This window comes from Dermacentor silvarum, chromosome 1, assembly GCF_013339745.2.
Source record: "Dermacentor silvarum isolate Dsil-2018 chromosome 1, BIME_Dsil_1.4, whole genome shotgun sequence".
In the NCBI taxonomy this organism is placed as follows: domain Eukaryota; kingdom Metazoa; phylum Arthropoda; class Arachnida; order Ixodida; family Ixodidae; genus Dermacentor; species Dermacentor silvarum.
In genome coordinates this window covers 13790912-13808986 of record NC_051154.1, presented here as the reverse complement: position 1 = coordinate 13808986, position 18075 = coordinate 13790912, and the positions used below count along the sequence as shown (strand labels likewise).

Sequence of the window (18075 nt, the reverse complement as noted above, 5' to 3'; positions counted from 1 at the left end):
AGTTGCAATGCAGAGCAAATGCACTGTTGCCTTCGTCCGCTAGTGCATTACCACCATTCAGTATATGTATGTATGCAATGTGCCGGAAATGCAGTGCAATGGGCCATTGTTGTAATTCATGTAAACGCAGATACTGAAAAAGCAGCAAGGTTTCATTCACTCAAGGCCGGCAAGTGCTGAATATCTTATATATGCGAGTTTTCTTTTAGGTGCTTAGCGAAAAAGAATCATATACCATACTTATATATAAATAATATTACTACTATGATATATTAGTACGTGAAAATGCAGTAGGGAAACTATTTACAAGGTGTATTTGCAAGTGGTAGCAAGCACTGGCCAACATGGAAGCCAGCCGACATCAAAAACAACCACGTTGTCGTTCTCAGATCAGCCAGAGGCCGCCTATGGGTACGTCCCACTACATCAAAGTGTCCACACCATCTTTTTCAAATAGCACGTAGCACTTGCTGACACAAAGTGGCCAGCATTAGTTTTGTAAGACCTGCATTTAATATTATCCCTTACAAGAGGCCAAACTTCGGGGAGAAATCGGGTTTAACCTGATTTCGAAAAAACTTGTTCCTAGTGCAAAAATCGGAAATTATTGGGTTTTACCCAAAAACGAAGGACTCTATGTACACTCTATTCGTGCACGGTTTCTACCTGATACACCCAGTAGCCCTCTTGCAGAGTGTCTATACAGCCTGAAAATGGTCCTGGGCTAGTAATCACCAAAACTGACACAAGTTCTCACATTACATTTAGTTCACTCCCACACTTGTAACATCACCCTTATCATCCCACACATTGTGTCCAATTTTCAGGATGCTGCAACACTTGGTCGTTCAGATAGATGCACTTCTGTGTTTACGTTTCTGAGCACGCACTTCTAGTCCAATAGCACCTTCACTACTAACTTGTTGCTGATACGCAGGACCCAAAAATAATGGCAGCAAGCTCCATGAAATACTGTGGCAATGTATTTTTTTAATGCATTGTATACATTTAACACCATGGCAAATGTATCCCAGGTGCAAGCTTACAATTTCAAACAAAAAATATATTAATAGATGAAACATACAAAGGGGTTTAGATGTGGATACTATTGGTATAGTATTTCTTTTCGCACCAGCAAAAATCTGTTTTTGTATAAAGAGCCTCTCTCTCTCTTTCCCTATCTCTCTCTCTCTCTCTCTATTAGCACTGACCATTAAAGGCATCCATATTTGCAAAATATGACGCTTACTGCTACAGAATTATGATTGTTATTGACACCTACACATTTAATAGTGTCTGCTTCATTAGTATGACATGGATATATTCAATATATATTTTTTCATTCTATGTGTACACATTAAAATTGCTTGATTCCTGAGCACTCTTAACTTGTGCCTTCTGGTGTTGAATACTGACCTTCTTTCAAAACTTAATTTACCATGTTGAATTTGGCAAAGGTATGTCAAATTTGTTATGTGGAAATGGAGGGAGATTCATGAAAGGGGAAAAATTTCCATACACCCGATAGTAACACGAAGCTACAAAATTTCTTCAGAGAAACGCGTATGGGTTTCCTTTGTAGCTCCATGCTATGCTCAGGTGAATAACAGTTTTTCCCTTTCATATTTGTTATTCACATTTTTTTTGTTTTAAATGAAAATGCTTAATTCTATGTACAACCTGACGTACTACCTTGACAGCTTCTCTTTTAGTGCTGCCAGTGAAAGAAAGATATGGTCAAGTTGCATTTGTTTCATGTTAAAATGTATCATCACCAGTGGTGGATTGCAATTTACCGATTATAAATGGTACATGTTACAGCATGGGAACTCGTACATTTTCACGGTGGTGGTGCCAATCCTGTTTTATGTTTGTCATTTTCTCGCTTATGGAAAACCTTTTTATCGTTAGAAGCATAGTTGTGGTTGCCTTGGTGCACTAATGGTATTGTCACGTTGTGGTGACTGAAGAATGAAACACTGCCAAAAGTGTGAGTAAAGAATTTCAGCACAGTCGTCAGTTTTCGAATCTAAGCCCACGGGTCAAGTCCATCCACTATTTATATGTGTCTCCGTAAATTTGAGAATGTACAATATTATTCAAGAACTGCGCATGATCAGATTAGATGAAACTCTTTTGCTATAGAATCAACGAGGACATTCAAGAAAATTTGGATGCATGGTGATAACTGGATACCAGTGATAATCTGGTGATAAACAGTCATCAGCAAAAAGCAAAACAATGTACGCATGACATTAAAAGCACCATAATGATGCAGCAAGCGGAAAATGAAAGTAAAACAATGTACGCATGATACATAGAGACTCAGACCATTTCTTGAAGTTTTACAGGTTATTTTGCTTTACAGGAGCAACATTAAAAGTGGCTGAAGCAAGGATGGCTACATATGTTTTGTTTACGTACATTATCATTGCCTGACTTATTGCCTTATGTTTTTCAGTGGGAGCCCAGCTAGTCCAGCACAGATGCTCAACTTCATTTCTGAAGTGCACAGCTTTCATAAGACACAAAGGAATCACTCACGGCCCATTGTAGTGCATTGCTTGTAAGTTTGATATTTACCTTATTTGATAGAATTCTAGTTTTATCCTTATGATAAGAACCTCTGCATGAAAGGCCTGTAAAATGAAATTAATTTTTATCCTCCTTTGTGATTAATTAACCCTTTATTATTGTTTTAATTGTAGTCTTTTTATAAGGTTAAAGGGCTCATCACCAGGCCACATAGCAAATTTTGGTTATTAGCTCGAAGTTGTTACGTGCCATCCATAGGAGTGTTTCACCGCAAGAATTTTTCACATTGGTTCATTAATAGCCGAGATGGAAGTATTTCAAGTGCTGGGTGAACCCATGATTTCAGGAGGCGAGGGTCACCGCCAACATAAACGCTCTCTCCTCTTGCCCCTGTCTAGCCTCCGCAAGTGAAATTCCTTCCCTGCGTTCTCCCATAGCAGAGCTGGAGGATCGCGTGATGCATACGTCACGCACCCCGCCTTCTTTTCTTTTTATTTCTTGCTTTTTTGCTGCGCAGCGCACTTCCGGTGACAATCTCGCGCACGAACTGCTGCGTTTGTTTCGTTTCGCGCAGCGCACGATCTTGCACGCTGTGCACGAGAACACCTGACTAGCGGTATAAGTCAGTGCTACACGAACACTGAGGCAGACGCAAGAGGATCACAGAGCATGATCGCGCTCTAGGACACGGTAGAAAATGACATAGTTTCGCTCTCAGTGCACGCGACTGCACAACATGCGAACAAGCAGACGAAATGGAAGTACATCTCTCTTGCCACGGTAAGAAGTTAAACAAAGACACACAGGCATTCGGTTTGTAGGGTTTATTATTTCTCTAAACTTTAATTTATCTATTGAAGCAACAGATCAAACAAGTGCTGTTGCCTTCAATAATTCTCGAAGTCACGTGTCACTGAGAGTGACGTCACAGCATGTACATGTACATAGGCGCACTTGCGCATATACATCAACTCTCCGGCTGGGAGCATGGCGCCCATGAGGACAAGGGCAAACAGCGCTTGGTTTGAAATTTCAGCTCTTTCCGCGGCACGTAGCGTTGTAATACTTAGCAGGCACGATCGTTAATGCGCATTGTATGCACTGTGCTTGTCAGCTCAAAATGGCCAGACCTGGTAAGGGCCCTTTAACTGGTCCACATAAGCAAAATGAGGCAAGATATTTTTCTTTAATATTCACATGCACTAATTCAGATAGCCCACCTTCCTTCCCAACAAGTTGTCTTGCAGCAAAAATTTTGATTTGTGGCAGTGTCAGAAAATGTAATGGTAATGCCTGCAAATCTGTTATGCTATGGAAGGAAGCTGACCCGAAATGCCCTGCATGTTTTCGCCTTCTATGTTGGGATGGTGTGCCAAAAATAAGAATAACTGCCCAGCATAAGATGTCTAGGTTCATTTTGCCAAATATTTTGCCAACCTATCTGACGCGGACCCAAAGAGACAGCGCAACCTGATCAAATGGCCACAGGAGAGGGTCATGGTCCACAGCTACCTGGAATAAGGAGGCTGCTCACCCAGGGCACATACTGTGCATGCTCCGAATAAAAGTTTATTTCTCTCTCTTACTCTTAGGCGCACAGTTGGTCGATTAATCACTTTTTAATTAAGCTCCGATGATCAATGCCACATTTATGTTTTATTTATTTGTTTCGTACTGCTAGCCTGTGTTCCAGGCTTTAAGCAGAAGTTAGTTTTTACAGAATGCTATGCAGTGCATTACAATATAAAAAGGTACAGAACTAGCAAGAACATTGAATTGGTTTAGGCAAAATTGGAAAATTAAGAGCAATGACATCAAGGAAGGCATTGAGCATGATGTTCTAGAGAACACGCTGGGCGATACAAACTGCAAACTGTTAACATGTTACGATTATAAAATTAAACAATTAAGAGCAAGGACATCAAGAATAGAACTGAGCATGATGTTCTAGACAACGCATAAAGCCACATAAGGCAGCCAGAGACACTTTCAGTTTAACTTAGCAAGTGCAGTTGTGTCTGAAGACAATATGTGCCAATATAAATGTTTTGTCTTGAGTAGTTCAGTGATTAAAATAGTTTTGGTTCTCATATACTCTTTTTTTTTTTTTTTCTAGCCATACCATACTAGCAACATATATTACAGAAATGGTTGTAACGACAAAAAATTGTTTGCAAGCATGGTTGGTCATTGTGGCGTACTGTGAAAACTAGTGCACTGAAGCTGTTATCCTAATAATATGTAATTGGTGAAAAATTAAATTTATGTTGACTGGATAATGCTGAGCAGCTGTTTTACATACACAATTTTGTTTTTGAGCATTAATTAGCACTTGGAGGATACAACATTTGCCCTAGCCCCATTAATTTCTGGAATAATGAGGAGCATTAGCATTCGTGCGTATGTGCTTAAGCATTGACCTGTGGTTAACCTTTAAATCTTTGTCAGAGCATGTCTGGTTTTCACTGATTGGTGCAGTGCACCAAAGCAACTGGGGCTGCTGCTGCTGTTGTTTTGTTCCATGGATTTTTAACTATTTAGTTTAGCTCTTGACCATTTCATTCTATTCCATAGTTTTAATTGTTTGATGTCCACAAATAATGGAAGAATGTTTATAGTGAATAACGTAATGTAATCGGTATGATCATTCTTAATTGCCCATCATATTTTGTGTTGCCTTGCAACTCTTTGTAACTAGTCCATATTTGCAATGTTTCTCGGCTTCAGCTTTCTGTATTTGTTAGTTCAGTCACTCAGCATAGTTTATCTGCAGAGCATAGCTAATTTCATTGTAAACGTTTTTAGGTGGTAAATGAAGCATAGACATACCCTGGACTTCAGTGTATGTCCAGGCTTCAGACCACAACACAACAGACACAACTTACCGAGCTGTCACAGCAAATATCAGTTTGTGAGCTCCTGTTTGCCAACATGCATTGAGACAGCAGATGTTAGGGAAATAGGTAGTGTCTACATTGCAACCCTCCAACCAGCAACAACTAACTCCTTCAGAGTGGTGGAAACAAGTGGGTTCATTGCTGGTTTTGGTAGCACAAGGACAAAGAAGATGGTTTGACAGTACATGTGCTGTTCTCACAACTGAATTTTTTATTAATAACCAAACACTTGAGTACAACTGGAACTGACAAAACTACATTTAAACCCGGATATAACGAAATTGACAAATTCCCGAAAAACTTTGTTATAAAGAGGATTTTGTTATGTGCAGGTTTGGCACGAAAATTCGAAAAAGAAACGCTTACCGTATTTACTCGATTCTAACGCGCCATTGATTGTAATGCGCACCCGTTTTCCGTTTTCGTCGACGCACTCCTCCTTGGAATGTCCCACCAGGTACTGGATGCGTGGACGCGTGTCGTTTCGCACAAGCGCGAGGCGTCGGAAACGACGAGTCAGCTACACAATGGCGTCGTAGCGTCGTATAGTGTTACCTAGTGTCAGGTTAGTGAAGTCAAGCGCAGAGACTTGTGCAGTAACCAAAGAGTGGCGCTGCCAGCGTGTTGAGAAAAAAATTTTTTTTTTTTTTTTTTCGGCAACATCAACTGGAAAAGGAGAGTGCCGGCTTGGCGGGCTAGGCAAGCGGTGGGATCAGGTGTGAATGAAGGGAGGGGGAAAGGTCACGCCCGCGGCGGCAAGATCGCCGGGTCGAGAGATGCAGGCACGCCTCGCACACGCTCAAACACACACACACGTGCGCTCGCTCTGGCCTCGCAGTCGCTGTGAATTCGAGCTCGCCAAGCGCGATGCCGCCACTTTGCATTCCGTCGCGGCGGAGAAGGTGCTTCCGGTTGCTGCTCGCGCAAAAATGACAAAATTTGGGGCGAAATATCTAGGTTGTCGGCGGGGAAAATTCGTTATTTCGAGGGGTTCTCCCGCTGCCACATCGTTACGTAGATTTCTCAAATACATGTGCTTCTATGGAGTAACAGCGGGGAATAGAAAAACTTCGTTATATCCAGGAATTCGTTATATCGAGGTTCGTTATAAACAGGTTTTACTGTAATATATTATTAAAACCAAGTAACAGTGATCAAATCCAGGGACACATGTCCCGTTATTGAAACCACCTACAAATCCACCCCAGCTTGTCCATCTTCCTGTCCTATTGAAGCACATCGAAGCAGAGAAAAATAAATGTACCAATTGCCCTGCATTGGCCCCATGCCTGACATTAGTAAACCAGGCCAAAAAGTAATATGCAGGCATTATGTACTTATTAAGGGCTGCCCAAATTTATAACAGTGCAACAAAGTTCGGAGTGTGCATCTGGCTTTGAATGGCCTCTAAGATTGCAGTGTTCAGCTATTTTAGCAACACGTCATGCCATAATCTGAAGGGCCTTTTTTTTTTTTTGTGCACTGTGATGTCGCCGCTCATTTTCAGATAGGTAGCCGAGTTTTTCCTGCTGAATTAAATTTTAGACAGGGAAGATGTGGATATTCTAGAGCCAACTCCAAAACACCTGTTGGTATCAGCTTACCAGGGCATTAGTACAAGACATCGAGCACTAGGGGTAATGGGTGATGAATGTTGCTTGTGTTATGGGCGCCACCTATTAAAAATGCTTCTAAACTAACCTTACTACGCATAAATAGCACTGTAGCACAACTTTGAGCACTGGTTGAATATTTTCTGATGGGGTTTTGCAGGGGTGGTGTTGGGCGGAGCGGAGTGTTCTGCCTTGTGTCAGCAGCCATGAAGGAAATAGCTGCTGGCAATGGCCTCCTGGACATTCTCAGCACTGCCATCAAGTTGGCCCAGAGCCGCAAGCTTTGCATTCAGGAGAAGGAGCAGTTCAAGTTCTGCCATGACGTTGTCTTGTATCATGCCCAAGACTTGCTGATAAAAAGTGAGTTTAACCCAAGAAAAAGAAAAACTTATTAACTATTGCTGGATTTGTTTTGTGCATGCATGCGTGTCTGTGTTCATGCATGTATGCATTGTTTACTGAATACAACTTGTCATCATTATAATCTATCTGTATCAACTTCATTTCTCTCCTCCACTGTTCGTTTTTTTTTATTTGAAGGGGAAAAATTTGTGCTTTTTTTGTCTCTGTCGGTGTCTATCGTATGTTTAAGAACTTAATGTGTTTTTCTGTGTCGTTGCTTTAAGGTTGTAAAAGCGATGGTCATAAGAGAAAAATCAAAGCAGTGGGAGCTGTTAAAGGCCTTTAGGTGCTGACAAATGGAAGCTAATTGTTTTTCTACGAAACAACTTAAAGGGACTCTAAACAGAAAAATAATTTGACTTGTATTAGTAAATTACCATTATACAATACAAAAAAAAAAAAACACCCTTACCATGAAAAGAGGCATGGTTATCCAGAAAACATGCAAAAGACTAAGTATTGGTGGCAACGCTGCCTTGAAAAACCTGCACCAGCTTGTCGTGACATCATGGATATTGATGGCGTCTGCTTGGGCCTAGTTAATGGACTGGCATACAAAAATGTCACGACTGAAAAGCTAATTTAAGAATTTTTGCTGTGTAACAACGAACCATATACGAATAAATACTTTGAAATTTCATTTACCTGGCATTGAGGCTGTGGCGTGAAATTCTAAAAATGGAAATTTTACCTTCATCTTCTAATAATCAAGCTATTACTGCAATATTAATGAATACAGAGTTTTGAAAGAATAAATTATAGGTCTAAAGTTCTAAACTTATTTATTGTTTCTCTTAGTGTCCCTTTAAACCTAATACATGTGCAATGTCGGTTTTACATGGTGTCTGTGTGCTGCTTGTCGTCTCTCCAAATATTTAAGTGGAATCTTTAGCTTCAGGCTAACTCCATTTTCCCATTCAAATACATGTGAAATGCGGAAATGCTCGCATTAGACAACCACTGAACTGATAGGAATTTAAGAGACAAAGCTGAATTCTACTGACTGCAACAAGCAGGGTGTCGAACTTAAATGTTTTCAGGTTTGGTTCAGGTTTAGCTCTAGAGCAAGAATTATGAAACTTGAACCAGTTCGTAAATCTTGAACTGGTTCATTCAGGTTCAAACAAGTTCGAAAAAGATGAAAAAAAAAAACATTCACGTGCCTCCAGTTTCTGGGAAAATGTGCGGTGCATTTAGGAGAAGCAGTCAAGGGCCGGTATTTTGTAGCGATGCGTTATGCTTTATTCTATACTAGTCTTATCATCCACCGCTCACGGCTGGCTGATCCCGTTGATAACGTGAGCGGACCGTCGCTCTGACCACTGACCAAGCACGAAAAGGCATTAGCATCGGAAAGGCATCACTACAAAATACTGGCCAAGCTCGCTTGAGTATTGTGTAGAAGTACAGCGAACATGTTCGTTTCTACAAGCATTACCTTATTATTTTTAATTAGATGCCATACACTGTTATTCATTTTTATTTTATTTACATATACTGCAGTCTAATTTTGAGGCATTGCAGGGGTGGGTACAGAAGTTGCTTACCATAGGTAATAAATCAAACATGACACAGCATACGTTAGCATACATACAAAACATGAAACTGCATGTGCATGAAAGCAACAGAAGAGTATGTTACATATATGCGTAGGTGATGCTATAGTGGGCATGTCAGAATTTCTGCATTCAGGTGGCTTCATGGCGCCCTGTGAGGCAATACAATGCGTTATCCCCCCTCTTCCCTACCCCCCATCTTTCCCTATATTTTCTCCATCATTGATTTAATAGAGTACTGGCACAAAATTGTCACCCAGCCTTTTTTTTCTCCCTCTCTCAATAGCTGTTGGCTCCGTAATCATGGTATGAGAAGCTAATTCCTCGAATGCACAACCAGTCATAAATTGCACCAACCACTATTTAAAGTGAGGAATTCAAAACACATGACAAATATAGCACAGCTTCTTGGCATAGAGTTTGTTTGCAAGGGCTCCTCTATAGACATAGTGAAAATTGGAGTCTGGTGGTTACAGTGTATCAGTGATGCGCGGATGTGTGCAATGGTTGTAGCCACATTATGGTCATCTTGCCATAAGCTCTAGACGAAAGGATAAGGGAAAGAACGTGATAAGGGCGCTGCACGTTCTTAAAAAAGAGACTGCAGAGTGCCAAGCCTATCTCCTGTTAGCGCAGAGTGAAAGAAAAAAGAATGACCTATTCAGAGTCTGTCTAGCTTTCGCCCACATCATCACCATGTGTCTTGCAACCACTACACTAGACTGACTGATTCGTGTGTTAGCAGTTTTTGATACCATGTGACCACTGCCTGCAATTTTCGTGATGAGGAGCCCTTCTAAACAAAGCCTGTACCAAGAAGCCGTGCTGCATTCAGGTCCCATTAAAAGAGGACGTGTTAGTGTTTTCTTACGCATTCAAGGAATTCGAAGGCTGCCAGACCACGAAAATTATTCACATTAAGCGAGTTTTTGAATTAACCGAAATGAAGAAAAAAAAAACAGGAAACAAGCAAGAACTTGCCGCAATGAGAAATCGCCTTTATTTTCCATGTCCGAGCAATATTACTCGAAGTAATGACTGATGCGGCATTGCTTGGCGCAGTAGTTTGCCGCCCCAAGTGCCATGTTCCCCAGCTGGCTTACAACACGTAGCATATAAAAATCAAAAGCTGCAGACGATGTTCACGGAATCGATAACCGCCGCTTTTTAACACCAAAAATTTGTGCTACATTTCAAAGTAATGTAGTATATATCAATTTTTTTGCTTTATATGTCCCAGCAGATGAAGTATACAGATTTTGATTTTGTTTTTTATTTCGGAGTTGCGAACTTGGTTTTTCATACTCTTGAAATTTTGTCCTTTGGCCCAATTCCACCTAATGAAAAGCTTGCTTCTAGCAGTCAGTAGATTTTTAACATTTTCTTTGAAATTATCAGGCATTTATGAGCAGTAGGCATAGCTTAAATGATATATTCATGCAGGTATTCCTTTTGAGTAATGCAGTGGTTATGTGTAACTTATTGCTTGCTGATTGTCCCTGTCACGTAGAGTAAAAAGTGTGGAAGTTACTTGACAGTACTTCAACAGTAATACTAGCCTCAAGATGTTACTGTCGTGATTTACATGCTCCTAATAATACCGCTTTATAGTAAAGCACCACTTTTTGAGGTATGTTTTGTAACATAATTATGGACATAGGTTTATGCCTGAGACTTCCCTGTTTATTGTTATGATTGTCACTGCAGACTACCAGAGTTCTGCACCCTTTTGAACACCAACTACTACTCTCCGTCTGTTACTTTATTAAAATGAGCATCACCAGAACCAAAATTATTGTTAACACAGCACTCCTGTCATGAAAAAAGCATTTTTTAGACAGCCTGTTATACCTGTAATTAAGCACATGTTCATTCATTCATTTTGGAATGAATTAAGCTGTACTTTTTAAAGAAACAGCTCACTCTTTATTATAACCACTCTATTGATGAGCAGTGGTTGAAGAACAAGGAATGTCGCTGGAGCCAACGTTTGGACAAGGAGACTTGCCTTCATGAGGGCAGCAGCACCCGCTTATTGTCCTCCTCCTCCCTCATTGAGGTTGAGGGAGATAAAGCTGCACGTACATAAAGACGCTGCTAAGGAAAGCACTTGTTGCCCTGACAAAGACAAGTCCCCTTGTTGAAACGTTGGCTCCAGCAACATTCCTTATTCGACCACTGCTCATCACTTCAAGCCTTCATTTTCCTGTGAACTTCTGTCTTGTTTTAATCTATTGATAGTAACTGACAATGTCCTAATTCTTGTGAAGAGCTGCTCATCAGAAGCTGCACTGGAAAAGAGCTACCTGTATTTGACTTACCTGTTTTGTAGCGTGCTGAAACTGTGCTGTTTGTATAAGTTACCAGTTTGCTGTTTCAAAAATGTAACCTACATTCCAGAATGGTCAGTGAAATCCTGGCAATTCGACTGAGATCAAAATCGAACAGACCTGCTGGTCTTGTCACAGCCACATGCATTTTAGTGGGGAAGAAGTAAGACTTGTATGCTTAATATGAGCAAAAAACACTGCTTGTGCATACCGCTTGTCATTATAATTTGGCACCGAAACACAAGTTAGAAATTCCCCACCACACTATTGGAATGCTTTGCCACAAGCAGTAGCATGTTTTCTTCACTCTCCTAAGGTTGCCTATGTTCTGGCATGCACCATTGCAGGAATTTTTCATAGCATGATAACTCAATATGACTGAGGGTTGCTAGATTCGGCTACAGTAAAACCTCGATAATTCGAAAATTGCCGGACGATGAAAATTCTTCGAATTAAGCGGATTTTCGAATTAACCAAAATGAATTTAAAAAGAGAAAACAAACAAGAACTTGCCGCAAAAAGTAATCACTGATGCGGGATTACTTGGCGCGGTAGTTCGCCGCCCCAAGTGCCATGCCCTCCAGCTGCCTCACAACACGTAGCATATAAATTATAATATCACCCACACTGCACCCAACAAAGTTGCGGACGATGTTCACGGAATCGATAACTGCCGCTAAAGCGGGTGTGCAGGTGCTTGACTCCAGAAATGCACCGTCAGGGTTCCCATTGAGTTCATGCATTTTCGCACTCAATTTTTCGGACGAATTGAGGCCCCAAAGTTCGATTTTCCGGACTAAATCGCTCATTCCGAGCCACGCTACCCAATCTTGGGAGAATGCCATGTTGGATTTTGCACTGGCTTGGATTGCAGTGGCTCGCTCTATAGCCTCCAAGATTGGATGGCGCGCACTATCAATAAAGAGCTTGTGCCATCCTCCCGTCTCGGAGGCCATGCCCGCTCTTCCTTGGCTAACAAAACGTTCCAGAGTACTGCACTTTTTCTTTTTTCTTTCTAGTATATGCGGTCAGCACTATCGTCATAACCATTTATTCTGGAATATGGACACCTCAAGCGGATTTCTGCCGTTGCGAGGTTCCGTATAAAGTCTAAGGGCGATAAAATCGTCGCCGCGCGCCGTATGTGCGAGTGAAAGGGCGTGGGGGACGCGCACTTTCACGGAGAGCGAACGCACGGCGGAGCGCAAACGCGACTTCCTCCGTCGCGCCAAAGGCCTTGGGGGCATGGGGGGGAGGTCCGAGGGGGGGGCACGCTATGCTGCGGTACCAAATGCATATCTTGCAACCGGGTGCAAGGGGAATGGCGACGCAATCTCCCACGCGAAAGGAGGGAAGCGGGAAGGCAGCACGGGAGGGAGGGAGGGCGGGGGAGGGGGTGGTGGCGCCTTCTACTCTGCTAACTGCGTACTTAGCGCTGGCGCGTGTTGTCGCGCGCACCGTATTTTGAAAGTGATCTCCAGACGGCTCTGACCTTTGTATGCGCTGTGCTTTTGCCGCTCATTCCGTTGAAGCGATAGACCGCACGAACCTTCGCTCGCTGCGGCGGCCGCGCTCATTCGCGCCAGCATTTTGACAGTGGTTGTCTGCGGTCATCGTGTGCGATCTATTCATGTTTGCTTGTGCGCGCTGACACCACGCTTGTTAATTCAGGTAGTAAGTTCGTTTTTGTTTTTTCTGTAAAGTTTCGGTTGCTATTTTTGAACGTGGCGTGTACACTGAGCAGGTGCCTCGGAGACCCATGTCTCGGTGATCGGCGCTACCACCTGTGCCTTCGCGAGAGCTAAAAAGCGGTGCGAAGCTCGTTTCTTCGATCTCCATGGTGAACTCCGTTGGCGGAGATCGCCAATGCAGTGACGTTCGTGTCGACTGTACACGGAGACGACGGCACTGCTGCGCAAATCCAAGCAAGGCGATCCCCTCCAAGCGTAGTATGAGGCAGGGCATTATTAGAAATTTTTTTAAGCCGCACTAAGGGGCCTAATAATTCGTTGTTGCTGGTTTTTTCAGCCGAACAAGTTTTCGGACTATTTTTCAGTCCCCACGAGCTTGGAAAATCGGTTGGCGTCTGTACGCCCTAACTTAACAGCCGCACGTTGCTGCCAGCCGGAAACTTCGAATTACCCGAATAGAGCCGCGCAGCCCATTCAAATTATCGGGTAGAATTTGCATTGAAAATGGCGGGACCGCTCAAATTCTTCGAATTAACCGAAATTTTGAATTAACCGAGTTCGAATTATCGATGTTTTATACTTGCTGCAAAATTGGCTACATTCAGAAGCCTGTGGACTAGGAGAAATTTGGTTTGGCTATTGAGCTCCACTTGGCCCAATGCAATGTTTATTGCTGTACTGGGCTTTCCCCTCCCCCTCTCCCTTTCCTTGTTCTTGTGACAACAGTCGGTTATCTTGCATCTACCTGATAAGTAGCCTTCATTGTCCCTCTGATTTATGTAATTCACGCTGAATAAAGCAACCATGCATGCCCCAAATTTCAATTTTTCTCAAAGAGAGTAAAACTACACTATACATGTGCATGGTGCGTTTGCTTGTACAGAGCACAGATTGGAGGAGCAGATATATAGTACCAATAGGAACGTCATTGACAGAAGATGACTGTCATTTCACAGAAACACATTAAAAAATCTATAGGCAAGTGCGAGTCCATTCTGTCCATTGAGTGCCATTGAGCTTCCCAATTTTTCAGCATCCATCCTTCAGTTGCTTTCTTCATACAGAGGCACCAACCTGCTCTTCTAAAATGCATGGCTTCTTTTATGAATACCACAGATAAACATCATTGGCCATTTTGAAATTGAAAATCCTTTCCCCAATGCTGAGTAGCTATTCAGAACTTTGATTCAGGCCAACCTCTCAGCTTTTCTGTCATAATAAATGCCTCTCTCTCTTGCCCAGTTATAGAGTGGCCACATTTCTAACGCCTCAAAGAACTTTTATTTTAATTTCGATACCTTTGGCAATATTATGGCTCCTTTCTTCTGTGAGGACCTGGCAACCTATCCAGCACAGCTTGTACAGCAGCAGACTGGATCTTTCACTTGGTTTTGCCATTGCTTTGCACCAATTTGTACACTTTTAAGAGTTGTTTTAACTGTTCAAATCGTGACTGATTTGAAACTTATCTTGTGAATAAATGTATTTCTGCCCATGAGCAAGCATTTTCTACAAATGCGAGTGTGCTGTCTTTAATGGTGTGGCTGACGTGGAGCGGTCTGACTGGGATTGCTAGTCACAGAAGCACCTCTCTGGTCATCATCCCTGTTGAATGCATTACTAACTGCGTCCGGCGTGATTATGAATGTGTTGTATGCTATTAAAACAATCGGGCTTTGAACATGCTTCCTCTTTCACATAATACACCTGCCGCGGTAGCTTAGCAGCTATGTTGTTGCATTGCTATGCTCGAGGTCGTGGGTTTGATCCCAGTCGTGGCGGCCACATTCCGATGGGAACAGAATGCAAGAATGCGTGTACCATGTATTGGGTGCATGTTAAAGAAACTCAGGTGGCGAAAATTAATTCGGAACCCTCCACTACAGCATGCCTCATAATTAGATCATGGTTTTGGCATGTAAAACCCCAGAATTTAATTTGATTTTTAACCCCAGGTGACATGGTCAAAATTATTCCAAAGACCCTCACTATGGTGTGCCTTACACATAAAACCGCAGAATTTTCTTTTTCATTCGTTCATATACAGTGAGCTTTACTGAACTGTGTACCTGTGTGCTTTGGCATGTCTAATTTTTTTTTTTCACACAAAACATCTCATTGTCATGCTATTGTTTTGCCACATTGAAGTTGCATCACATTGCACAACCAAAAGCTTTGTGGCTGGGCTTATCATGGGGTAATGTGGATACAGTACGGCTGGCACATGTATTATTGTATGTTTCTATTTAAGGGTCTCCTGTCAGTTCTACCTCCACTTTAGTTGAACAAATTATCAACCCCCTTAGAGTTTGAATTAGGGAGGTTCTACTGTAGATTTCAGTTTTCTTTTAGTATTGCCTTTGTTACTTGCTTTGGTGTCCCTGCATTTTCAGTACTGGTGCTCAGACAGAAATTTATTTATTTGTGCAGGAGGTATCTTAACTAGTACACCAAGCTTTGGGGCAAAGGCACACACAGGCACACCTTCACATGTACGCCACCCATCGGAAGACTTCATGCTGCGCTCGGGTGCAACCAGCCAGAGAGCCAGCATTGTGCCTGATACGCCAGCTGCCACAGCGACTACTTCCACTTCAGCTGATGACACCTCCGAACAAGCCACCTCCACTCAACCAGAGACTGCAGTGCAGCCAGTGACAGTTGAAACCGAAACAGAACTTTCAACATCTAGAGCTCCAGAAGGCGGAAGGGAAATCAGCAGTGACCTCTCATTTATGCCCGAGATCATCGATGAGCAGGGTTCTACTGCTGCAGCTTCAGCACTGGTCATTCCAGCTGTTGAGAGCAAGGACAGTGGGTTGACCACAGTGGTTGATCTCTTGGACCCTGCAACTTTTACCTTAGACCCTGGTCATGGCACACCAGCCAAACAGAAGATCACGCGAGAGAGCTTCATGAACCCCCAGGGTACCCTGGCTCAAAGTAAACCTGACCCAAAGGACCCTCTGAGCCAGCTAGACCCTCTGTGGTCACTCAAGAAGGGGAAAGAGTGAACTTTCCCCAGACAAGGTCTGCTGTGCAGGTCTTGTGTTGCTTGTAGAGGTCCATACTTTTTGTTGGGTAATTCACTTAATTTCATTTTGTGCAGGCCACAAAGTGTGTGGCTATTTGGTATGAACCTTGTGTTTCAGCCTATCATCTTTATTAGCACTTGCGTGAATGAGCACTTGAGGTGTATTGAGTGAGGTTATACATATGTTCTTAAAGGAGTTAGTGTGTCTGTCCATTTTATGGGCACAGGAAGGTGTGATGTCTTTTGGACCAAACAGTAACCAATTTTGTGTCCTTTTAATTATAAGCTTGTATATTTAATAAAAAAAATTTGCGAGCGTTGAATTTGCTTTACTGCATCATGCTGTGGTCATCAGTGTGAATTCTAAGATGGCACAAAATGAAATGTGCTGACAACTCATCTGCACAAATAAATGTTTTAGGGGCCTTTCACCAGGCCCATATTTTTGTTGTAAATTCTCTTAGTTGTGAAGCACCGTCCAGGTAGTGTTCTACCACAAGAATTTAATGGCAGCAATAGAAGTGAGTAAAATGTTGCGAGATAATGGTGCAAGGAGCCAAGCTATGCTCCTCGCAGCGAAGGCCATTGCCTCAACCAGTTTTCAAAAGCGGCATTCCTCTTCTGCCTTCTCTCATATCGAAACCAAGAGTCGTCACAAGCGCCACTACCTTTCTTCTCTCCATTTTTTCTGCATGATGCATTTCGGGCGGTAGTTTTGGGTGCTCTGCATTTCACAAAGGTCCCTGGTTATTGCCTTAATGTATACGTCGTTTGATATGACTAGTATGTGGCCTTAAAGCATAATTAATTTTCTAGGACTTAGCGATTTGTTGTATTTAAGATTTCTGCCCAACTGGAACAATTGAAACATTTGCTTTCCAGCAAGCACTTCCTCAGTCTTGAGATTTGTATACTTTAGCTGTTGCATGTTCTGTAGCATCCTTCATGAGACCAATTCATAGAGGCAATGGGAATTGACGACTGCATAGCTTGCATGATGTCACCGGTATCGCGAACATTGACTGAACTTCCATTCTCTTGGAGCATGCATTCGCCATGCAGACGTGCATTTGCCAGCCAATCCTGGAGTAAGCTGTGCCTTTGTAAAATGGAATCGCTGCACTTAGTGGAAACCATATCGAAATGGCGTCCGCAGCAACGGGACACTTAAGCAGCCACACAAAGTGGGCAAGAAGAATGGTAGATAGCACAGATACAATCCGGTTAGAACAGGTGCAGGAGTGGGACAGCAGTGCCAAAGCACTACATTTGCGACTTGCTCACCAAGCTGCACCGACTTGTAAGAATGCCTCGAATTGCACTGGAGAACACTGAGCACGATCGCCAAGGTTTCGTGTTCAGGACAGGTTTAGAGGAAAGTGGCAGCTAGGTAAACAGCTTGGCTTTTGTTAATTGCATCCTCGGGATATTGGGGGTCACCACAGACGAGTCTCGAGCCTTTCAGCCTGCCTTCCTCTGCATTCATAATGCTCGACCATATTAGCGTGCCCATCAACCCGTTTGCGTGCTTTGTCGAAGACCCATAAATTTTATCCCGCAGACACGTGCATTAGCACACAGTCAGAAGAGTAGGCACATAATCATTCCTGCCAGAGGCACCAGTAGACCAAACGAGCTATGCTGGCTTTGTCACCCGGCGTCGGGAGATACCTTGGTTCTTTTAAATGATTTTCATGTAGCAATTGGTAATACTCATTGAGATCGTTCAGTTTGTTTTAATTGTGTGTGGTTGTTTCGCTTACGGTATAGCAAATGTGCGTTGTAGAATCGTATGAGTCTAAGGACATCCAGTTTAACTGTGTGTGGTTGTTTTGCGTAGGTTGTAGCAAATATGCGTTGTAGAATGTCATATTTGAGTCTAAGGACATCCAGTTTAACTGTGTTGCAAAAGAATGTTACCGCTTTTTTCGAATAATTTTTTTATGCAGGGGGACTATAAAGTTGTTGAAATAAAGTGCAGTTTTATCTAATGTAAGTCCCTTGGATAAAAAGTTAC

General features: G+C 42.5%; 1 protein-coding gene across 2 annotated transcripts in view; it reads left to right on the top strand.

The window, feature by feature from the left end:
• The window catches only part of LOC119457080 (tyrosine-protein phosphatase non-receptor type 23-like), a 73776-nt gene extending 57402 nt beyond the window's left edge, over positions 1–16374 (top strand). For both annotated transcript variants that reach the window (XM_037718914.2, XM_037718911.2), the window contains 3 exons: positions 2462–2566; positions 7206–7405; positions 15455–16374. In XM_037718914.2, the coding sequence (XP_037574842.1) occupies positions 2462–2566; positions 7206–7405; positions 15455–16038 (889 nt within the window). In that variant the 3' untranslated portion in view covers positions 16039–16374. The remainder of the gene's footprint in view (positions 1–2461; positions 2567–7205; positions 7406–15454) is intronic.
• Positions 16375–18075: the final 1701 nt, after the last annotated feature.